A 25220-nucleotide genomic window follows, 5' to 3' on the forward strand; every position below is an offset into this window, starting at 1 on the left:
ACGGGCTGATTTATAAGAGGGTAGGGTGGGGGGTGGCGGGGCGAGGTGGGGGGCAACAGTAGAGGCTTTTACACATTTTAAACATTGTATACGTTACCGTCACCGACTGGCACCGGGCCAAGCGTAAAGCTCACTGAGCTCGAGATTATCTCAGGACCGCTCGCACGGGCTCGTGCGTGAAGACCGCGGCGCTCGCGGTGGATTCACTCTCGCAGTGATTCGTTCGTGTCCAGCCGGATCTCGGTCGCGGTAACGCTGCCGTGTAGCTCTTCCTTCAGCACCGCTGACGCCGCGTTAACACCAGCGTATCAACACGGGCGCTTACCTGCTCGGCCAGGTCGATCTGAGCGCGCGATTTCTGTTTATGAACACACTGGAAGAAAAGGTGAAATATAGAATGCGCCGTAACTTTCCACAGGCCGCAGTTCAGCAAATAAACAGTGATCATGTGTTAAAACGTGCAGACGTGATCGTGTTAGTTTTGGCATTTGTACATACTGTTGAGACAGATGTATGTGGCATTAGGACAGGTGTGTATAATGTTAGGACAGGCATATATGGTATTGATACAGGTGTGTATAGTGTTGAGATGGGTGTATGTAGTGACAGGTGTATATAGTGTAAGGGCAGGTGTATATAGTGTTAGGACAGGTATATATAGAGTTAGGAGAGATGTATATACTGTTGAGACAGATGTATGTGTTGTTAGGACTTGTGTGTATAGTGTTAGGGCAGGTATATATAGAGTTAGGAGAGATGTATATACTGTTGAGACAGATGTATGTGTTGTTAGGACTTGTGTGTATAATGTTAGAGCAGGTGTATATAGTGTTAAGAAAGGTACTTATGGTATTGATATAGGTGTGTATATTGTTGAGACGGGTGTATGTATTGACAGGTGTATATAGAGTTAAGAGAGATGTATATACTGTTGAGACAGATGTATGTGGTGTTAGGACAGGTGTATATGATGTTAGGACAGGTGTGTATGGTGTTAGGACAGGTGTATGTAGTGTTAGGTGAGATGTACATACTGTTGAGACAAATGTACATGGTGTTAGGACAGGTGTATATAGTGTTAGGACAAGTGTATATAGTGTTAGGGCAGGTGTATATAGTGTTAGGGCAGGTGTATATAGTGTTAGGGCAGGTGTATATAGTGTGAGGACAGGTGTATATAGTGTTTGGAGACATGTATATACTGTTGAGACAGGTGTATATGGTGTAAGGACAGGTGTATATAGTGTTAGGGCAGGTGTATATAGTGTTAGGGCAGGTGTATATAGTGTTTGGAGACATGTATATACTGTTGAGACAGGTGTATATGGTGTAAGGACAGGTGTATATAGTGTAAGGGCAGGTGTATATGGTGTTAGGGCAGGTGTATATAGTGTTTGGAGACATGTATATACTGTTGAGACAGGTGTATATGGTGTAAGGACAGGTGTATATAGTGTAAGGGCAGGTGTATATAGTGTTGCAACAGGTGTATATAGTGTTAGGAGAGATGTATATACTGTTGAGACAGATATATGTGGTGTTAGGACGGGTGTGTATAATGTTGGGACACATGTTGTGACATGGTATTGTGACTTGCACATGGTGTTTGGAAATTGTTAATGTATGATGAGATGAATGTTTGGAATGATAATGTATGTACATGATGCTACAGCGTAGCTTTTGGGACACTTGCCTGTGTTTTAATTGGCTCGGGTGTGTATAAACACATACCTGGTGTTGGCTGGTATTGGAACAGCTTTGTGTGTATGCTGAGGCAGGTGCATGCAAGTGTTGTTGGTGTTGGGGTAGGTGTATATGGTGCTGGGATAAGTGGTTTTGGTTTTGGGGCAGATGTTTATGGCATTGAAGCAGGTGTATACAGTGTTGGGGCAGGTGTATATGGTGTTAGAGCAGATGTTTATGGTGTTGGGACAGATGTTTATGGTGTTGGGACAAGTGTTTATGGTGGGCAGGTGTTTATGGTGTTGGGACAAGTATTTATGGTGTTAGGGCAGGTGTTTATGGTGTTGGGACAAATGTTTATGGTGTTAGGACAGATGTTTATGGTGTTAGGACAAATGTGTATAGTGTTAGGACAAATGTTTACGGTGTTAGGACAGATGTTTATGGTGTTGGGACAGATGTTTATGGTGTTGGGACAAGTGTTTATGTTGGTGAGACAGGTGTACTTGGTGTTGGGACAAGTGTTTATGGTGTTAGGGCAGGTGTTTATGGTGTTGGGACAAGTGTTTATGGTGTTAGGACAGGTCTATATGGTGTTGGGACAAGTGTTTATGGTGTTAGGACAGGTCTATATGATGTTGGGACTAATGTTTATGGTGTTAGGGCAGGTGTTTATGGTGTTGGGACAAGTGTTTATGGTGTTAGGACAGGTCTATATGGTGTTGGGACAAGTGTTTATGGTGTCAGGGCAGGTGTATATGATGTTGGGACTAATGTTTATGGTGTTAGGGCAGGTGTTTATTGTGTTGGGACATGTTTATGGCATTGGGGCAGGTCTATATGGTGCTGGGACAAACGTGTATGGTGTTAGGATAGATGTTTATGGTGTTAGGACAGATGTTTATGGTGTTAGGACAGATGTTTATGGCATTGGGACAGATGTTTATGGCATTGGGACAAATGCATATAATACTACACTATCAAACAGGCGTACATGGTGCTGGGGCTGCTGTACGTGATGTTAGGACAGGTGTTTATGATTAGGTGATTGAGCTGTTGGGACAGGTATACATTTATAAATCCAACACTGTCATATACACTGGTCACAAGACTAAATAGCTAGAAACACCTCTAACACAAGCACCTGTCCCACACTAACTGCCCAACGTCATGCAGGTGGGACCGGTTTGTATAGAGTTGGCCGGTGTGTGTAGTGTGGGAACAGGTGTGTGTCTGCATGTGTGTGTGTGTAAAGAGTGTATTAGGGCACTACTGGTGTGTGAGTGTGTGTGTGTGTGTGGGAGGGGGCAGTTCTGCCCCAGCTGCTGACTCTTTTACTCCAGCGGGGGGCAGATAAATGAGGTGCGTTCGCACGCGGAACAATAACACCATAGGACAACAATGGGCAATGGGGCAAAGAGAGGAAAGTCCAGATCCTAGAGAGAGAGAGAGAGAGAGAGAGAGAGAGAGAGAGAGAGAGAGAGGCAGAGGGAGTCCTCGCGGGGGTGTATAAAAAAAATGGCATCAGTGACCGCGCGTGCTTCCCTGTTGACTCTGTCTCTCGCTCCTCCTCCCCTCTTTCTCTCTCTCTCTCTCTCTCTCTCTCTCTGGCTGCCTGCTCCTCTTGCGCGTCTCTTTAAGCACTGCAGCGATATTAGGAGTCATGAATAACAATCACTCCGAGGAGGTGTAGCAGCCGCACGCGGAGGGGTGGAGGGGTAACTTTGGGGGTTGGGAGGGGGGGGCAAGTAGACGGGGCAGGGCAGGCTGGACGGCACGCGCAGCACTCGGGCAGAGACAGAGAGAGCGCGCGGCGCTGAAAGCCAGAGCGCCATGAGGAGTTAGCTGCGAGCAGCCGGAGAGAGAGCAACGTCTGCAGGCGCTCCCGCTCGTCTTCGCGAGCCCCGTGTGTACGAGTGCGTGCGCGCGCGTGTGCGTGCGTGTGTGCGTGTGCGTGTGTTGGCGAGCAGACTCTGGCCCAGATGTTAGTCCACACTTACTCAGCCACGGTAAGTCCGGCTAGTCGCCCCGCTTCGCCGCGGCGCTTTGGCGCTTTAATCCGCGCGGTCTCGCGTCTGTTTGGTTCAGTTTGACCGCGCCGGTCTTTCGGTTCCCCCCCCGAAACCGAGTCTGCTTTCAGATGAGCTCAGCAGCCGCCCCTCCCCGCGCTCCGCTCCGCGTTAGCCTATTCTGCCTAAGGATATTTTGCCTGGGAACATCTCCACCATCTCCACCATCTCCACCATCTCCACCATCCCCAGCGTTTCTCACCCAGTTTGAGCTTCGCGCAGACGAGCTGACGCCCAAACGGTCCCGCTCCTAAACCCCCGTCTCCCACCTCTAGCTAAACTCCTGTGAGGGTCGCTCTGAGTCTGATGGGCAGGTCGGTGGTCTTGATAAAAGCTGAGAAACTTCTCTGGACTCTTCGCGCGGCTCGTCTCCTGCGCTGAAGGTCGTTACTGCCTGTTTTTTCTCACCACTCGCTTCCAAACGTGTTTCCAAGAATTTCCAGCCTAAACTACAACGGCAAACTCCAGCGATCGTCGTTGGTTCGTCTAGAAGTTCCTGCAATATTTTTCTTTATAAATCTGAGTTTAAAATAGATATTCAGAAAAAGGAAAAAAGGCAAAAAGCGCAACGCGTCACTTCCTGCGCTACAGTATTCACGCTGTGCTATTTTATAACATTTATCGCTTTTTAAAATGAGGACAGAAGTTTTTTCATAAGTTATTTTTTCCCTCTTATTTCGTTTTATTTTTACTTAATTCCAGGGACTTCGCATATTTTTAAAATTGTCATTATTATATTATGGCTTATTTCGAAATATTTGACTGCATTATTTGAGGTATATATTGAGAAATATTTGACTACATTATTTGAGTTATATATTCAGAAATATTTGACTGCATTATTTCAGGTATATATTCAGAAATATTTGACTGCATTATTTGAGGTATATATTGAGAAATATATGACTGCATTATTTGAGGTATATATTGAGAAATATATGACTGCATTATTTGAGTTATATATTGAGAAATATTTGACTGAATTATTTGAGTTATATATTAAGAAATATTTGACTGCATTATTTGAGGTATATATTGAGAAATATTTGACTGCATTATTTGAGGTATATATTGAGAAATATACGACTGCATTATTTGTTATATATTGAGAAATATATGACTGCATTATTTGTTATATATTGAGAAATATATGACTGCATTATTTGAGTTATATATTGAGAAATATATGACTGCATTATTTGAGGTATATATTGAGAAATATATGACTGCATTATTTGTTATATATTGAGAAATATATGACTGCATTATTTGAGTTATATACTGCATTATTACTTTCTGAGTCATTTTTACCCCAACTTTTCTCAGTGAAGACGCATTTTTGAATGAGCTGTTTTATTTTTTACTGTAGGAGATTGTAATTATTATTATTATTATTATTATTATTGTTTCTGTTTCTCCCTACAGGACCGTCATGACGGGGTCCCGGGCCACAGCTCGCGCCTGTCCCAGCTGGGCTCGGTCTCTCAGGGGCCCTACTCGAGCGCGCCGCCGCTCTCGCACGCGCCCTCCTCGGACTTCCAGCCGCCGTACTTCCCGCCGCCCTACCAGCCGCTCCCGCCCTACCACCAGGGTCAGGATCCCTACTCGCACGTGAACGACCCGTACGCGCTGAACGCGCTGCACCAGCCGCACCAGCAGCACCCATGGGGCTCCTCGCGCCAGCGACAGGACGGCGGCGGCGCCGAGGCCGGCAGTGGCGGTTCGCTGCTCGCGCAGCCGCGCGCGTCGCTGCCGCAGCTGTCCGGGCTCGACCCGCGCAGGGACTACAGCGCCGTGCGCAGACCGGACGTGCTGCTGCACTCGGCGCCGCACGCGCTGGAGGCTGGGATGGGCGACGGGCTGCTGCACGGGCTCGCGCATGGCATGGACGACGCGCACGTGAGTCACGCTCGGAGAAATGACGAGCGCTCTCTCCGTTTTTTCCGTGTGTTTTTATTATTGTTCATTTTTTTCTCTCAAAACTTTTATTATTATTATTATTATTATTATTATTATTATTATTATTGTAATTTTTCTATATTATGTTATTTTTGTTTTTTTATTTACTATTTCTTTTTTATTATGAGATGAACTTTTATTATAGAAGTATAATATCTGTATAATTATCTGTAATATTTGTATTAGTTATATTTTTCCCGCAGTCTTTAGTTTCTGTATTCATTTCTATTAAGACGCATAAATCGACACGTTTCTGTCCTTTTTCTGTTTTTTTTTTGTGGTGATTTGTTTGTTACTAGCCTCTCGAACTCTTATTGTGTAAAAGCGCACCGTCGATTTAAAGGCTCGGCGTCTTAGAAACTGAATAATTCATCAATTACAGGTGATTTAGGCCTTTTATTGGATTTTAATCTCTCATTAATCATCATTATTCCACATTAAATGGGAGGGGGGGGGGGTGAGGGGCTCATTTTGGGGTGACGCATTAGAACCCCGAGAACAATTCAGGCGTTTGATTGAAGGCAGAACGTTTTCCGCTGGTCTGGATTACAGTTCAACACGCGCGCTCCTTAAAAGAGATGGTTCTTTTATGGTTCTTTAACAAGAACAGCGCTTCTGTATAGAACCATGAACACCCAGAGAGCCATTAGCGTGCTTAAAAGGTTCTTCAGATTGATGGAAAATGTGCTGTAAGTGGTTCTACATAGAACCCTTTTTAATGGTTCTTTTTAGCACCATAAAAGGGCTCTGGTGTTGCTACAAGCTTGACATCGTAACAATAATAGCACCCTTTTGGTTCTGTATAGAACCATATACAACACATCATGTGGATCTGTTTTTTTATGTTTTTTTTTTTTTGCAAATGGTTCTACGTAGCAACAAAAAAGGTTCTGCCATTGTTACGATGTCAAGCTTGCAGGAATACAAGAACCCTTTTTGGAGCTCTCTAGAACCCTACACAACACATTCTCCATGCAAACGGTTCTGTGTGTGTTCACGGTTCTACGTAGAACCACTGCGCTTACTAAAGAACCCTTGAGGAACCGTCGTGTGGACGTATGAGGCGCTCGGGAATGTTCTCAGCGTTCGATAACGAACTGACCATAAACGTCACTCGAGTGCTTTAACCTTCTGTCACCGCGTTCTCCACTAACTGTGGCAGATATGATCTAGAACCTGAAAGTCCAGGTCCAGAAGATCTTCGGTCTTTGAGATGAAGCCCATGAACAGCTATCCGTCCTTCAGCTGCTAGACTGTCCAACCCAGCCGAAACACCCCATAGAAGCCTGATGGTTCCTGGTGGTTCTGTGGTGGTTTTATGGCTTTTGATGGGCTGATATCACAATATGATGGTTCTACAGGAAACTGTGACTCTACTGGAAGCCGGTTCCCGTTAGAGAACACCGTGGTCCGTCTAATGGTCCGTTTTTCAGCAGGTTTGTGTGTCCACGCTGCTCAGCTTAACGTTCCTCCTCAAACCCTGCTCTGGTTCGTCCTTTCGGCTTCCATTTGTTCTCAGGAGCGCTGCAGATGTTCGGGTGGAGTCTTTCTAGCCGACGATAAGGCCAGTTGAGACGCCGGAGCGCCTCTGAGCCGCAGATAAGCAGACAGACTGGATTTAAACCAGGCTTTTCTGCCGCGTTGCGCCGTTTTCACGCGGGTTTCGATGACGGTTGGGTTTCCCACTGATTCGATTCACATTATGAAGGTTACAGTAACTTGAATAACACTGTGCGTCATTTTGTGCTGATTCCTGTTTATTCGCGCTCTTACAGATCGTGGAAGACGCCAACAACAGCGGCATGAACATCCTGGACCAGTCGGTCATTAAAAAAGGTAAATCATGACGTGTCTTTCTTCATGTTACCGGGCTGGACGCAGAACCACTGGCTGGTTTCCGTGTTTGGTGTCCGACTTCGCTGTTATTGACCTTAGGACAGGTCTCCATCACGCATGCGCCGAAAAAGAGGACCCTTTAGGGGTCTGGCTCGATTTGATATGCAAATGAGGTCATCCACACCTGTGCAGGTGCCTCAGGAAGCGAGGATTGCCTCACACGTCTAATCCCATCCGGTCATTGTTAAATACCGCTGCTGCTGCTGCCGCCGCTGTTGTTGTTTTTGTTGTTGTTGTTGTTGTTGTTGTTGTTGTTGTTGTTGTTTTTATTACTGCTGTTGTTTTCATTCATAGCGGTGATGATAGTGTTGTTGCTGCTGCAGCTGGTGGCGTGATGTCCATGTCTGTCTGTCTGTATTCAGGTGGATTAAAAAACTAATAATAATAATAATAATAATAATAATAATAATAGTAATTTGTTAAATAAATAATAAACAATATAAAACATTTATATATATATATATATATATATATATATATATATATAAGCCAAAATATTTTATATGAACGTTGGGTGTAACAATAATAATAATAACAACAATAATAATAATAATAATAATAATAATAATAATAATAGAATTTTAATTCTCCATTGGTTCTGTTTATTTATTTGTTTATTTTCTACAGCCCATCTTTATACAATATACCACCCCCACCCTCAGTAATCGCTCGTGCAGCTCCCTGAGCTCGTGTTAATATTTGCCCGGTGCGCGCGAGTCGTTTCTCCGGTAATCTAGTTAACTGTGGCGCGCGCGTCCCAGCGGAGCGGCTGTAAGTGGCCGCTGTGATGGATTGGCTTTCAGCGTCTCGTGAGCTCGTTTGGAGCTCATTTGCCCTTATTACCCCCCCCCCCCACCCCACCCCACCCGCACACACACACACATACCCCCCACCGCGCTCTCGCGCACCCCTCACACCCCATTAGCGCATTTAGAGACGTCGTTTGACGGCTGGGAGCGCGCGCTGTGTGACCATAGGCGCGAGTCAATCAGAAAATCGATAACACGAGACGATGAAAGCAGAACGCCGCGCGAGCTTTTCTGTTTTTTTTTTTTTTTAAACTGGGAAGTTCACGGGTCCCAAGCGCGCGCGGAAATTCTGAGAGATTGCGTGAGATTACGCGCGAGATGCTCGGATGTAAAGAGCGTGTAAGGTGCGGGGCTGCTGCACGCAGCGCGAGACACACGTGGGCCTATCCGCTTTAACGGTTGTTTAACAGCTGTGTCTCGCGCTGCGTAACTGCGGTGTAAAGTCAGTGCAAGCGCGCCAACGTCGTCGAGCGCGCGCTTTTGATTTATTGCGGGAGACACGGCGTCAGCGTTCTAAAATCTACATATATACAGCACTAAATAATAATAATAATAATAATAATAATAATAATAATAATAATAATAATAATAATAATAATAATAATAATAATAATAATGCTCTTTAAATGGTTCTTTATTGAAAAGAATGGTTCTATTGAGAACCACGAGTTCCATATAGAACCTCTCTGCGTGGTGAAATGGTTCTTCAGGTCGTGTTGCATGTGGTTCTGTGTAGCACCAAAAGGGGTTCTCCTATTGAGACGATGTCAAGCCTCTAACAACACAGGGAACCCCTTTCACCAGGCATAGAACCATTTAGGCACGCCGGTAGTTCTCGTGGTTCTAAACAGAACCGTTCCCTTCTCGTAAAAAAAGCGTGGAGTCGTGTTTTTAAAGGTGGCGGCGAGATCACTGAACAGCTCTGTGTCTCGTGCTTTTTTCAGTGCCGATGCCGCACAAGAGCGTGGCGTCTCTGATGATGAGCAAGGACGGGCTGATCGGCGGAGTCGCCGTGAACGTGAACGAGGTGTTCTGCTCGGTTCCCGGCCGCCTGTCGCTGCTCAGCTCCACCTCCAAGTACAAAGTGACGGTGGGAGAAGTTCAGCGGCGCCTCTCGCCCCCAGAGTGCCTCAACGCCTCGCTGCTGGGGGGCGTGCTGCGCAGGTGAGCCAACCCTATGCTCCCCATCCATCCATCCATCCATCCATCCATTCATCCAGGGCAGGGGTCAGACTGAGACCACTAAAACTGTCCCAGAACATCAAGGCCCAGAATAAAACACCACCCCCTTCTCATAAAACACTGAACTGTCTGTGAGCTGAGCGGACTAATGTGTAGATGGACCCTGCGCAAAAGTCTTGGCACGCTATTTAAAACACCATCTGAGCCACGTTTTGCTTCTGAGCGCGCCGTTTATGATCGGAACAGATGGAAATCGATAGTAAACGTCATAAGACATCAAAGAAGTAGCGATCAAAATTCAGATTCGTTCAATTCAGCCAATCAATTTGTCCAATGCCACCCCCACTTACTTCAGATCACCTCAGAGAGAGGTTTGGACGTGACCCAGCGCTGCAGGTCTTCACTGTAACATCAGCGCGAATGAACTTCGCGCCCAGATAAGCAGCGTTTTAAAGCCTGCACCCCACCTTATGAGCTCCACCTGCTCACAGGTGCAGTCCATCAGATTCCTGCACAATCCATCACCCCCCCCCCCACACACACACACCTCACCCCCCTTTCTACTACATCCATCACTGGTCAGGTTTCTGACCACAGGTGATTGTCCATTCTCAGCACAGCAGTGACACTGACGTGGTGTGTGTGGTGCTGGTACGAGTGTATGAGTGTTGCTGGGGTTTTTACGCACAGCAGGTTAGGCTGAGCGTGGACCAGCGCCCAAAAATGTCCAGGCAAGAGAGGCTCCGTGGTCAGAAACTGACCACCCATGGAGGACTAGAGGATGGGCAGCACAGACAGTGCATTAAACAGATGAGTTACAGTCTCTAACTACACTAGCAAGAGGAGTTTCTAGTAAAGCGGGCATATGGGGGTACATACAGACGAGATACATAGATATAATAACAGATATATTAAATGTATATATCGCTGCTGTCAGAACAAAACCTCGCATCTCCATTTTTTTTCTGTTTTCCGGTTTTTTATGTATTTGGAAAGTGCCTGTTGGCCTTTATACTGCATGCACATTTCGTGATGAATGGACCAAAAGAAATGAGTCAAACTGACTCGGAAAGACGTCTGGTTCCATTGACTTACATTGAAAGTAGAGCAGGTTTTTTCCTTCTCCTGTAAAGTTACTGTTTTGGGGGATATATATGTAGAGAGAGAGAGAGAGAGAGAGAGAGAGAGAGAGAGGGAGAGAGAGAGAGTGAGAGAGAGAGATATAGAGATGATGTGCTTAGCTTTTTTCACGTCTTGTCATGTCCATGTCCTCTGAGTGGACCTCTCCCAGACAAAAGTGTCCATTTTGTTTCCAGGGCGAAGTCGAAAAATGGAGGCAGATCTCTGAGAGAAAAGCTGGAAAAAATCGGGCTGAATTTGCCCGCGGGGAGACGCAAGGCGGCCAACGTCACTCTGCTGACGTCACTGGTGGAAGGTAGGAGAAAGAAAGGAAAAAAAAAAAAAACGTGAAAAAAAAACACCGAAAAAGAAAAAGCAGCCCATCTGATGTTCATTCTCTTGTTTACAAAACCCTTCCTCTGCACGCCCCCCGAAGCCCCCACCTCCCCCCTACCCCTACCCCCCCACCCCGGCTCAGAGTCGCGCAGAGTTACTGACACAACCCAAAAAAAAAAAAACCATCATGGCCTTCGAGCCTCGCATGAAATAAATAATGATATTAATAATAATAATAATTCGATCTGATCTCACTGCGCATCTGCGTGATGACGTGATGGCGCCAAATAAATCAATAAACAAACAGGCTTCGAGATTTCGTCCTTGAATTTTGTTCCTTGTTTGACGTCAGTTGAGGTGGTCCGGCGGCTGGACCACTACACCTTAGCGGCTCAAAGGTTTCACACAGAACCGAGAGCACTCGAAGAACCATCGCAGAGATCCTAGATGGGTCTTCACACGTCTCAGTGGTTCTTCTTAGAGAGGGAGAACCACCTGCTCTTTAAAGAACGCTTTGGTAGAACGTTTGGGGGGGGGGGGGGTACTACAGCGCTAGAAAAGTGGTTCTTTAGCCAGCATAGAACCACGAACAGTATGGTTAATGTGCAGCTCCAAGCCAATGACTCTGGTTCTTAAAAGAAGCCTTTAAAATGGCAATAAAAGAAAGAAATGGAATTCTACGAACAATTATTCGAGTTTTATTCGATTCGATTTATTCGATTACGCGAGTGAAATAGTCGATTTTCAGCGCTCGCATATCTGAGCCTGTTTTGCTGAAAGTGAGTGTGTTTGTCAGTCATTGCCACATTTAGTCGTAGTCCAAATATTGTGCGTCAGTTTATCGTTCATGTTGATCACCAACACATTCAGTACTAACGTGTTTCTGTTTTTTTACCAGGGGAGGCGGTTCATTTAGCGCGGGATTTCGGCTACATCTGCGAGACCGAATTTCCCACCAAGGCCGTGTCCGAGTACCTCAACAGACAGCACACAGACCCCAACGAGATCCACTCGAGAAAAAACATGCTGCTGGCCACCAAGTACGTACCACACCCTTCCTTCATTCCCACGCGCTTGTGCCCTTCTCCTCCACTCCTTTCCCGTATTTTAACGAAATCCTGGGCCCGTCTACGCCTGTGAGCAAATGTTTAGCTACACGTTGAGAAATCTCTTATATCCATCACTTCTTCTCGGCTTCTTTGACACGTTAAGCTGGTTTCTAATGAGGCAGTGGGGAGCTGAGCCCTTATCCATCTCAGGCTGGCACCGCGCGAGAAACTCATTACGTTTAAGTGAAATGTTTCGAGTCTAAAACTGCCAGCTTTCCCCTTGAAGTTTTGCCCCCGGGGGTCATCATCCCTCCCTTCCTCCCTCCCTCGCCTCCCCTTTCACAGTCTGTCTGTCAAAGTCCCGTCAGTCACCACCCCCTCCCCAAACCCACCACCACCACCACCCCAGCCCCAACCCCCTGCACGCGCCCTGGGGCATTAGCACGCTCTGGAATGAGCGGAGAGAATGGACAACGAGGCTGTTGGTGGTTCTGAGGCTCGAATGTGGGTCAGAGCGTTGTTGTCGCTGTTGCTGCTGTTGTTACATTTCAACCCTTCTGTCACAAATGACCTTTTTTCAGATGCATTCTCATAAACAAAGATGCCAAGAGGGGGAACATGGAAGAACCACTTTCGGTCTCCATGGAGAACCTTTTTAATTTGGCGAACGAGACGTGCCAGTGGGAATCCTTTCGATGATGTGAAGATCGGGAGCCAGTTAAATGTTCAAAAAGCCGTTCTGAGTGGTTTGATGTGAAATTCTAGAGAAACGGACCCACCACATTCTTTACGGTTGGAAACAGGGGGTCATCGTGTCCAACAACACAAATATAGGCATTTTATTTAGTATCCAGAACCACCAGTGAACCTCCACATCTGATTTCTATATGCCTGCGCTGTTCGAAATAAAGGTTCTATGCAGGAACGTTTTTCATCCATCGAGGTACAAACAGTGTAAATGTTACCTCAAAGGTTCCACAGTGGTTTTAAGGTCTCATTGTGAACCATAAAGATGTGAAAAGTTGGTATTTGTTCCTTTTCATAACCGAATGTTTTAAAGCAGAACAGTAGAGTAAAAGCCTGGAGGCGAGGCGGGGGGTGTGGAGTCAGTACAGCTTAGAACAGATCATTTCAGTGGATTATGGTTCAGTTATGTTCCCTGACTTAAGGTACTGAGATGTACCCTTGAGGTTCCCACCCCAGTGACAAGAGTAGTCCTGCCCCAGTGACAGTCTAGTACCTTTATTTCTGACAGTGTACATCGGGGCGTCTAAATAAAAACATACATTCAAGTTTTCTTTGTGGACTATTTGCCACACAGCACCCTTCATGTGCCTCTCATGAATGTGCTTTATAAAATATGTAGTGGTTGGTATGGTGTAGTGGGTATTAAACCCCCTGCACTATACCAATAAGAGTCCTTGGGCAAGACTCCTAACACTGCTTTCACTTACCTGTGTAAAATGCTGTAAACAAAATAAATTTTAGCACAAAAGCTTATCTCGCAACTATCGTTTCCGGCATTAGACACGATATGCAACACCATTTTAGGCAATAACTTTCTGTAATGGAGCTTTCAGAGGCAGACGTCTTATTCCCATCAGCACCACTGTGACTATTTCCCATCAAAACCGTCGGAATGACTCTTTACATCCCAACAGGTTCATTGTGCGTTCATTATTTTTACGAGTGTACTGAGAATATTTCTTCCAAACATTTCATTTGACACATCCTAGCAAACATGATAGCACGCTTCCTATCATGCTTTTCCATTATGTAGATAAGGATTTTCCAACTCTGTTCACTCCTTATCGTTCATCGCCGTTTTTTGGACGAATTAAGATGACTATGAGCGTCATAATTAATCGACTTTAAATTACTTTAACCCCGCAGGTTAATGATTTTTCAAACGCATCTGGGTAGACTGGGAAGCTGTGGCAGATGCAATTGTTGCAGGCTCGACTGCGAGACGGGTGTTTAAATTGTTAGCAGACAGTCATGGAGAACACGGAGAGGTCAGATGTTGAGAGGTCATGGCAGGGGTGATGCTGTTCAGACCCAGTGCTGGAACTTTCGCTTGTTTTCCCTCCAAGGCCCCCCAACGGCACGGTGGGCATGAATATGTAGCAGATCAGAGAGAAAATAACTCACTCGATCTGAGACTTCAAGACTTCGTGGCACTGACCTGAATGCAGAGACTTGGTTAGTAATAGCTTGATGACTTCATTGGTTCTGACTTGGCTACGTGGACAGCAGAGCATAGTGCGCCAGGCGTGCTAAGGAATCAGCGATATGCTTTCAGACAAACGTATTTGGCCTCATTTCCAATTGTCAAAAAACAGAGTAGAAGATGTTAACACAGCCAATAAGAAGTGGAAGTCCCAGCTGGCCTGATTTGATACATTTGGTTTTGGTCTAAGAGATTCGAGCAAGAATTTGAAGATGTCAACAATTTAATTCTAGGGAAACCTACCAACTCAGAATCTGTCAACAGTGGTGATGCTCAGAGCAAAGAACGTCCCTAAAAGCCACTTCAGAATGATTTTGACTATATTGACTGATGCTCGAGTTATTGTTGGGTTGACGGAGCTCCTCGTTGAGGCTTTGTTGGTCATTGGTGTACTTTCAAGCTAAAATAGCTTGTAAATTGTTTTAGAGTTGCTTTAAAACTAAAGCTGGACTTCAAGGTTCTTCAAAGCTTAAGTTGAACATCCAACAAAACACTTTCAATTTACAAAATTTGATTCGTAGAAGATTCTCCTCAATCTAGGATCAGGAGAAAGTGTTACGTTATGAGATTAGCTTGGAAGACATTGAAACTATGATGATGTTTTGACAGGAGAGTGGGCAGCCTTGGTATTATATTTATATAACATAATATTTATATTTATATATTTTTATATATTATATTTATATAACAGAATAGAACCCAATTGAATGGAACATGTTGTTGTGCCAAGCTTGGCGATTCCGCTGATTACAGCTCAGACCAACTCAATGAAGGTGTTCGACTGTCCTCTACACTCTTAAAAAGATGGTGCTTCAAAGGTTCTTTAGTAAACACAGTGATTCTATACAGAACCATGAAGACTCAAAGAAACATTTAAGCATGCTAAGGGTTCTTTGGGTTTTCACGGTTCCTTATAGAACCGTTGTCTTTACCGAAGAACCCTTTGGATGTTTAAATGCTTTACTTGCAGCAATCTTCAGATTGTTGGGGAATGTGTTGTATATGGTGCTATATAGCACCAAAAAGCCTTCTGCTATTGTTACAAGCAAAGGGTTCTTTGATAAAGACAGTGGTTCTATATGGAACCATGAACACGCAAATAACCCTCTGCCTGCTTAAACGGTTCTTTTGCACGCAACAATCTTCAAATTGTAGGAGAACGTGTTGTATATGGTTCTATATCACACCAAAAAGGTTCTGTTATTGTTACAAGCCTGACAATTGTAAAGATAGAAGAACACTTTTTGGTGCCTGACAGAACCATTTTCAAAAAGGTGAAACAAAGAGATTGGATGGATAATGTGTTGTACACATTTTTCTAATGGTTCTATATAGCACCAAAATGGGTTGTGCCAGTGTTGCTGCTACAATGTCAAATTTGTCAGATTAAGAGACCCTTATTAGTCCCACAAACGGGGCTCCGCATTTAACCCATCCGTGCAGTGAAAAACCACATACACACTAAGGGGCAGTGAGCACACCTGCCCGGAGCGCCCGGGGAGCAGGTGGGGGTTAGGTGTCTTGCTCAAGGGCACCTCAGTCACGTACTGTCAGCTCTGGGGATCGAACCGGTGACCTTCCGGGCCGGTTCCCTAACCTCCAGCCCACCACTGCCCCCAAACGATAAAAGAACCTTTGTAATGATAGAAAAACCATTTTTGGTTCTATATAGAACCACATACAACACATTCTCCATCATGCATGCAAGGGGTTCTTTGGGTGTTCAAGATTTTACATAGAACCATCGTCTTTACTCAAGGACCTTTGAAGAACCATCGTTTTAGACATTCAGATGGACGTTATGACTGGTTAGGTTTACTTGGGAAGGCTTGATTTCAGGATTACAGTGTTAATCTATCTAAGCTAAGCTGAAACATTGTGCAGCAGAATGCAGGATGCAAATTACTAAACAAATCTGTTCCATTATGTATTGTGCTACAGTGCCTGTAACTATGCCTCTGTGACTCGAATGCTGTTACTAATAGCTGTATTAGTTTAACAATTATGCTGCAGTGTTAAACAGGAGGTGGGATATTGGGGTAATCAGTCAAACCCTTCTGGATAACACTGCACCACTCTGCTGCGGCACCAGGCGGATTCCGGTGCGTTAGTTCCAGAGTGAAACATATTAGTGGAATGCGAGCAGATCCAGATGTCTGTTTTGGAGATCAGGAAGGCTCCAATCAGGGATAAAGGATCCCTTGTAATGGTTTGAGAACTGGATGGGTTGTAGACGTTCATTACACTCTTAAAAATAACGGTCGGATGACAGTTAAACATCCTTTAAAAGGCTGTTTAGGGAGCCAAGTGGTTCCTCTTTGGTGTTGCTCTAAGGAACCCCTTATTAGATAGTGGCCTTGATGAACCATGTTATCACTTTTATCACACATTATTTAAAAGGTAATCCAACTCAGTGCCAATCAAACGCATTTGTGAAATGCTCAGAGTTCTCAGAAAAGAGAATGCAAGCTTCCTTCTAGTACCATCGTCTTCTAAGACTAGTAAAAGGAAATGTTTTCCCTTAACATGCCTATCGATCCACCTGGCACTGCGCCCATGTTCATGTCTCTGCTGTTGTTTTAGTGATGCAACAGCCGTCCTCCGGTGTTTTTCATACATTCCAGATTATTATAACTGGACTTGTGTCAGAAACTATGAACGATTGAAAATACTCTTGTTTTGTGAGTTGAACCGGTTGCTAAAGAAATGGGGGCTTGGTGTCTTGCTAGGTTCTGATGGTTGATTATTGTGTTGCGTAACATTTTATCTCCATTTTTGTCATTTTTCAGTTTTTGGCAGAATTTGGAAATATCTGTTGCTCTTTACATTGTGCGTAAGTTTCATGATAAATGGACTAAAAGAAACGGCCCAAAATGGCTTGGAATGGCATCTGGTTCCATTGACTTGCACTAAAAGGAAAGGGTTTTTTTTTTCCTTCTCCTGTAAAGTTACCGTTTTGGAGATATGAGGTTTTGCTCCGACAGCAGCGAGATGTTTCTATCAATATGAACCCGATGTTAAACCATTTTTGGTGAAACTATTTTAAGGAACACGTATCGGGGAGATTATTAAGACATTTCATAATGGTTTCTTTACTATGCATTGAACTTTATTCATTATGATTAATCCATATAACTTGCTTAATAAACACTTCAGACATTTTTATGCAAATGATTGAGGATCGGTTGTCATTTTAATATTTTAAAACTATAAACTGCGTCACATCTCGTTCCTATTGGTTCTGGATGATGTCAGGTGATTTCTGATGTGCTTTAGAGTTTAATAAGTTTAATAGGGTCTTCAAGACGTGCATTTATTCTAAAGTCCAGTTTTATTCAGCTGTAAATAGATATTAATCTCATTTGCAAGTTCAATCACAAATTGAATTCCTATTTATTAGTATGTTAGTTGTCAAACAAACGTGTTACGTGATGTGTTATAAAATAAAGTGATACCTTTTTTATGAAGTACCAAAACATGGGTAGCAATTAATGACAAATTAATCACTATATGACTGAGTCAAAGCCGATGCCTAGTGATCTGTAGGTAAGGATGTTCTTCAGTGTGACAAGGCCTAAATATGACTTTTCTGCAATATTTTAATAGGTCTCTTATAATGAATACATCAGTTTTGTTACATTAGGTCTCAGTCACCGCTTGTGAAAAACTATCTATGGCACATTTTGTCTTGCGCTTCATTGGAAATTAATCAGAAATCTGGCTTCATTCACTTCCATAGGTATTTTAAAACTGTATTTTTGTTGCTCACCAATCCTTACATTGATACGTGTCTATGCTTCATCACTGAAGCAGAATATTTTATATGTGAATATGAAAAATTAGACAATAGTTGCTGTCGGGACATTTTTCAGCTTTGGCATAATTTGAAAATGCTGGTTGCCTTTTACATTGTGTGTAAATTTCATGATGTTTTGACCAAAACAAATTGGCCAAATTTACGTGGAAAGACGTCTGGTTCCATTGACTTACAGTAAAAGTGAAGTAGGTTTTTTGCTTCTCCTGTAAAGTTCCTATTTTGGAGATATGAGGTTATATATCTTTTCTCAATCGACATTATTATCCTGCCTTACCTCAGTACTCGTGACATACACTCTCAAAAAATGGTTCTTCACATGTTTTGGAATAATTTGAATAGATCCACGAACACTCAAAAACATTTGCATGCTTAAAGGGTTCTTTCCGTGGTGAAATGGTTCCTCAGATTTATGGAGAATGTGTTGTTTATGGTCCTACAAACCACCAAAAAGGGTTCTGCTATTGTCAAGCTTGTGGCAATAGGAGAACACTTTTTGGTGCTTTAAAAAATGCTCTATATAAAATGTGGACAACACATTCTCCGCCCGTCTGAAGAACCATTTACCACACAAAGAATCCTTTAAGCATGTAAGTGGTTCTTTAAGTATGCATGGTTCCACATAGAAACACTGTCTTTACTAAAGAACCCATGACAAACCAAATGTTTTGAGACTGTAGAGTGTTAAAGGACAATACTTGCACATAATACAATACACAGTTGTTCCAAACGTTTGACCTCCTCCAGGCAAATGACATGTTTTGTTGATTTTCTAAGTGAAAATAACACATTCTCTACAGAGAGCGCACTTATATATGGCCTTTTCTGCACATTTTCATGCATAATTTGTTTATTTGGTGAGTTTTTATTTAGATTTTATGTATAGTTTATATTTGTTGTTGACTAATACGCTACACTGAGCAAATGAAGAGTAATTGCGTATTAAAATGTGCAGAAGTGTGTTCTCTGTAGAGGCCTTTTGACTTATTTCCTCTTACTTTTGCACAGTTTAAAAACTCCAGTTGACTTTTATGTTGTGTTCAAATTTCGTGATGAATGGACCAATAGAAATGCTCCAAAATCTCATTACATGAACCTCCTTTAGATTTTTTACAGTTAAGATTTTGGCGTTTTGTTGCGCGGGCAATGATTATGTAGACTTTAAATCACAGAAAAGTGGCATAATGAGCACGAAATAGATTAATATGGGTCGTGTATGGCTGACGGTTCAGAAAGAGCCAGTGACTCTGTAGGTTATTGTTATGTATAACCCTGCAAGTCAGGGTCAGCGTCGTTGGAAGGTTGTTTGTGTCGCTGTTTGGGTCCTGATGAAAGATACAAATCACTGTTGTTTTTTAAGAATTTGCCTCAGCAGTGAGTTTATTGTAATACACATTAGAATAAAGTCGTATTCATAATTCAAATAAACAGAAAAACAATAAAAAGGAACAAGAATTTCTCGGGTCCATATTTTTCCTGGACACCTTCACAGCCGCCACAGAGACTCATTAATATCATCAATGACATCATGAGCTCAATTTACTGAGCACTGATTGGTCAAACCAGGAGCTGCTTTTTAACTACATATAATACTGGACTTCCTCGAGGAGAGGCTTGGAGATGGTTAAACACACACAACAACATCCAGAAAATCACTGTTTATTATTTATATGATTATATATATATATATATATATATATATATATATATATATATATATATATATGATCACATATAATAATGATTATATATATATATAATCATCATTAATAAATATTCTATCAATTTTGTTTATTCAAATATTAACACTTTTCTCAGCAAATAAAAACAAACTATGCAAATACATAGATTTTGCAAATGTGTCTTGGGGGTGCCTAGACTTTCGCACAGTACTGTATATATATATATATATATATCGCTGTGGTCAGAACAAAACCATGTCACACAGCAAAATAATCAGACTCACCTGTTTGTTGATTAGACCTCAACCAATTGTTTATCTTTATATTAACCCCTTAAAATTCCAGACTCATTGCTTTGCTGTAAGGAAGCCTTATTATGCACTAACTTCAGGGACTTCAGTGCAAACTGGCTGCGCTATTCTTAGTTTGTAGAAGTGTGCAATAAAACTTTATGCCTGTCGGCCATTTAAGGGGTTAGGTAATATAGACTGACCTGTACAATGCCCCCAAACCTCACCCAATTTATTTATCGAGAAATTGCTACAGGCCTAAAGTAGCTTTACTTAAAGTAATAAAAAAAATAAGAGCTAATTCACAGAAATCAACACACCGCTGAGAATGCTGGGCGGCTCCTTTTCTAGACGGCCTTCTGGCTGTTGATATTACGCGAGATGTAAAGCATAATTCAAGCGTCCGTAAATCTATCTTACTTAAAAGAGACGCGAAATTAATAGATACCTCTGTCATCAAGACACAGAGAAGAACTGGTTGAATACAGTTCAGTTTGTTTAGTTTGTTTGCTCTTCACTCAATCACGTTAATGAATTTTAACATTGGGAGTTAACGTGTCAAGGAATAGTTCACAGCAATCACTGCATAATTAGCGGCAGTAAGTGTCTAATCTGTAGTAGATGTTGAAAAATTGTAGAACCGTCTTTGGTTGGATAGTTAAATAATCAGCCACAGGTTCAGGGAACCTTCTCACATTTTTCAAACTGATGGCTAAAGCATCTGCCCATTGACTTATATTATGTTATGAATGAGTTTCATGGCAACAGATGTTCTGTGTGGTTCTAGCTATACACAAACACTTTGAGATGATTGTTTGTGGTAATCAGCCGTATGAAACAGACGCAGCAGACGGGGAATATACTGTAAAATGAGGGACTAGTCCTTTAATGTGGTGGTGTGATCATCAGTCTAGCCATCATTGTTGGATGCTCATATTGAGTGATACTGATATCTCTGCTTCTCTCCCTCTCTCCCTCTCTCTCTCTCTCTCTCTCTCTCTCTCTCTCTCTCTCTCTCTCTCTCTCTCTCTCTCTCTCTCTCTCTCTCTCTCTCTCGTCCACTCCCAGGCAGCTGTGTAAGGAGTTTACAGACCTGCTGGCGCAGGACCGCACTCCGCTGGGGAACTCTCGGCCGACGCCCATCCTGGAGCCGGGCATCCAGAGCTGCCTGAGCCACTTCAGCTTCATCACGCACGGCTTCGGCTCCCCGGCCATCTGCGCCGCCCTGACCGCCCTGCAGAACTACCTGACTGAGGCACTAAAGGGGCTGGACAAGATGTTCCTCAACAACCAGACCTCCAACCACCACACCCCCGGCGACGGGCCCGGCTCGAAAGGGGCCGACAAAGAGGAGAAACACAGGAAATGAGGCGCGGGGAAAAAAGGAGGGCGGCCGTGGTGATGAAGATGATGATGATGATGATGATGATGGTGGCTCTAAGAGCGCTGCTTTATGAGTCGTTTTTTGATGGTGTCCAGAGATTCTTTGTACTCGAGATTTATGACATTATGTTTTACGTTCTGTTGGGTTGAATGACACAATTAACGAAGAAAAGAAGACAGACGGGAGCGATGCGGAAAGGAAAATGAGACTTGGGACTCGACACTGCTGTGGCATTCATGCAATGTGGTGCGTGTGTGTGTGTGTGTGTATCGGTGTGTGTGTGGAACACATGATGTAGCCTGTCGTTATCCAGACCTCAAATATAAATCTGGCATCATTTGAGTTTTATAACATTTGAAAGGTACTTCAATCACACCAGAAAGACACTAGAAACAACATCAGACACGTCATGGCCAGTAGACTCACCAGTGTTAACATGGACATGTGCAGAAGTCAGAGACCACCCTTCATTTAGTTCATCTCCTGTCAAAACAGCCATTAAGTACAAGATAGACTTAATATATGACACGGGAGCCTCAGCAACCAAATACAGTATCAGGGTTTTCTGTATTCATTGCTGGCTTTGTTACCAGTTCCATTCATTTTGGAAGACAAAGTTCAGTTTTAGAAGTTGGACACAAGAAACACATTCAGTGATGTTGAGGTCTGGACTGTGGGGTAGTCAGTCTGTTGTTCTGAGACTTCAGATCTGAAGCAGTTTGATTTTCTCTTCTGTCTTCTCTCAAAGATGAAAGCTTTAAGGGCTGTTAATCTGATGGGGGGGGGGGGGGGGGGGGGGTGCGTTTTCGTGGTCTACCAGGTCTTTCAGGTGGTTGTTAGGAGTCCCATTTACTGTAGCCTTTATCATATCTCTTGAAAAATGAATAACGTCTACTTCATGGCCATTTTTACACATGTATGCATATCCAAAATAGTAACTTTACAGGAGAAGAAAAAACCCTGCTTCACTTTTAATGTAAGTCAATGGAACCAGACGTCTTTCCTAGTCATTTTGGGCCGTTTTGTTTGGTCTGTTTATCATGAAATTTACATACAACGTAAAGAGCAACAGGTGTTTTCAAAATATGATAAAAACTGAAAAATATGAGGTTTTGTTCTAACAGCTGCGAGATTACATTTACATTTACGGCATTTGGCTGACACTTTTATCCAGCGCGACTTACAATTTGATCATTTTACACAGGAAGGCCAAGGCGGTGTTAGGAGTCTTGCCCAAGGACTCTTATTGGTATAGTGTAGGGTGTTTGCCCAGGTGGGGATTGAACCCCAGTCTACAAGGCAGAGATGTTACCCACTACACCAACCAACCAGTGATATATACATATATTCACTACAGTTCAAAAGTTTGGCATCACTTTTCAAACGAATTATATTTGTTATTCTATAAACACTAACACTTCAAATAGAGCGGGTTTCAATACTCTTAGACAGCAAAAGGTACTTTAATGAACAATCCAGGCATTCTGGCAAAAACAATAACAAAGAAAACAGGAACATACTGTAAACATTTTGTCAAGATATTTGCCTCCAGATGGGATTATCACTTTATGGATATTAAAAGGTCCATATCATGGAAAACTGATTTTTCATCTCTTATAATTAGAGATAATAACCAAAATATTGTGATGTATGTATGTAAACACTGTTTACATTTCAAAACGTAATGTTCACTCTCCAGTCCACCCAGTCCAGATACGGACACTAAGCTAAGAAAAACAGCCCATTTTGAATGTGATACAAAAGCAAACACATTTACATATCCCACCTATTAGCCCCGCCCATTCACAGGGAAGTTATAAGAGTGGACTGCTTTTTGAATGAGGCTCATTGCAGGTTAATCAGAGCGGAGCTCATTTGCATATATCAGTGGTAAAGGCTGATATAAACAACCTGCTTAGTTCTAAGCTTAATTTCAACTCTAGACGGTCACAAAAAATTAATTATGGCGCATAAATTGGTGGGGGAAAAAATCACAAATCCAAAAAGTGTCTGTTATTTTTATTATAAGCCTGTAGTAACATCTGCTTAACTGTGATTCTTGAATCTCAGTTAAACAGATGTTACAACATGCTTATAATAAAAACAGAAGACATTTTAATTACTGCTCATTTGTTTATTACTACATGTTTATTACCACTAATTTGAAACAATGTCAAATTGTGAAGTTGTATATTAGTCTATGACTGCTGTGGCTTAATGTTATTGAAAATATTGCTGCCAAACTTTTGATCAGTAGTGTATATATATATATATATATATATATATATTACACAAAGTCATGTGCAAAAGTTTGAACACCCTGGTCTAAATTCCTTCAGTAATGACAACATTTCAGAACTTTAATTCATTTGTTTAATATATTAGAAAACATAAGACATAAAATATGCCACAGCTTTTACACAGGCCATGTGGGAAATGAACAAAAGCTGGCATTTGATCAAGGGGTGCTAATGCTTTCAGACAGGCCCGAGTGTGGAGCGTCCACTGGAGAAGAGACAGGTGACCGGCGGCGAGGCTGAGTTGACTCAGGCCTTAGGTCTGAATGAACGGTGGCCAGTCAGTGTTACGAGTCACAGAGCTTCGGCTCTGCTTTAGGTCCGTGATCTCACTCAGCCATGGTAGTGGTGTCGGCTTGGACTCAGCGCAGGGTGGTTCTGGAGGCTCCTTAGGGCTGAAGCAGGCGGATCTAGTGGTACTGAATGGGCCCATTCGAGCTACTGTATCTGACACCACCTCGTTTTGGCACACAGGCCCAAACGAACCCTTTATAGGCTCTCTATGTAGCCGAGTCTCTCGGTTCAGCCTTCCAAACCCAAATTCTCACCCCTCTCCGTTTCTCCACATGGACTGTGAGCGGAGTTTGTGGGTTTGTGGTTGGCTTTTCGTGTGCGCTGTTCCTCGTGCAGTCATGGCCCATTATTAACAGAAGTTCAGTTGGGGTCAGGTCAGCGGTTCCACCACCTGAGATGACCATTACTGCTGTTCTGCTCATGCCATCAGCCGCACAGCTGGTGTCGAATTAGGCTTCTTCGAATTTGTTTACGCATAAAATTAGGAGCAGAAACGTCACTTAATGGCTGTTACTATTGTTTCCTTTCATCTGTTGGTCACCACGTTGGTCAGTAGGCTGTTGGACATTGGAAGAGGTAAAGCAGCCTACAGGGCGGCCGTTGCGTCAGAGCGGAAGTCTGACTGAGCCAATCAGCGCGAGAGTCTAATATTTATGTTTGTACATATTTATTTATGCCTAATTTAATGGACGTTTGTACAGCTGGCTCGTCTTTCTGTGACCGTGTCCCTGTGCGTGGGTGAACGCTTGGTTTAGGTAGCATCTTGTAATTTTTATTTTTCATTATTTTATCTTTTTTTTTTCCAGATTTTTCTTTTTTTTCATAGACGACTTGTTATATGGTGACGGGTAGAAGTTGGTTCTTGTCCAGTGATTTTCATTTATATATATATATATATATATATATATATATATATATATATATATATATATATATATATACATATATATATATTTAAAAAATGAGAATAAATCATGTGTTTTATTGTAAATGCTGGTTGTGCGTTTCACTTTAACAAACAAACAAACAAAAATGTTTCGTTTTTTTTTACGTTTTAATCGCTAAAAATAGCAACAAAAAAAAAATCAGCGATCTCAACATTTTTGGGTGGTCAACACTTTTACACA

The 25220-nt window shown here is 42.8% G+C and overlaps 1 protein-coding gene across 2 annotated transcripts in view; it reads left to right on the plus strand.

The window, feature by feature from the left end:
* The window catches only part of tfap2b (transcription factor AP-2 beta), a 23393-nt gene extending 1190 nt beyond the window's left edge, over positions 1–22203 (plus strand). The window contains exons 1-7 of one of the 2 annotated variants that reach the window (XM_017714718.2): positions 3446–3692; positions 5178–5651; positions 7487–7547; positions 9361–9580; positions 10915–11033; positions 11952–12093; positions 21187–22203. In XM_017714718.2, the coding sequence (XP_017570207.1) occupies positions 3666–3692; positions 5178–5651; positions 7487–7547; positions 9361–9580; positions 10915–11033; positions 11952–12093; positions 21187–21487 (1344 nt within the window). In that variant the 5' untranslated portion in view covers positions 3446–3665 and the 3' untranslated portion in view covers positions 21488–22203. Of the gene's footprint in view, positions 1–3445; positions 3693–5177; positions 5652–7486; positions 7548–9360; positions 9581–10914; positions 11034–11951; positions 12094–21186 lie in introns of those variants that run through there. The other variant, XM_017714717.2, reaches the window with a different exon arrangement.
* Positions 22204–25220: the final 3017 nt, after the last annotated feature.

Source organism: Pygocentrus nattereri, chromosome 4 (assembly GCF_015220715.1).
Source record: "Pygocentrus nattereri isolate fPygNat1 chromosome 4, fPygNat1.pri, whole genome shotgun sequence".
Taxonomy (NCBI): Eukaryota; Metazoa; Chordata; class Actinopteri; order Characiformes; family Serrasalmidae; genus Pygocentrus; species Pygocentrus nattereri.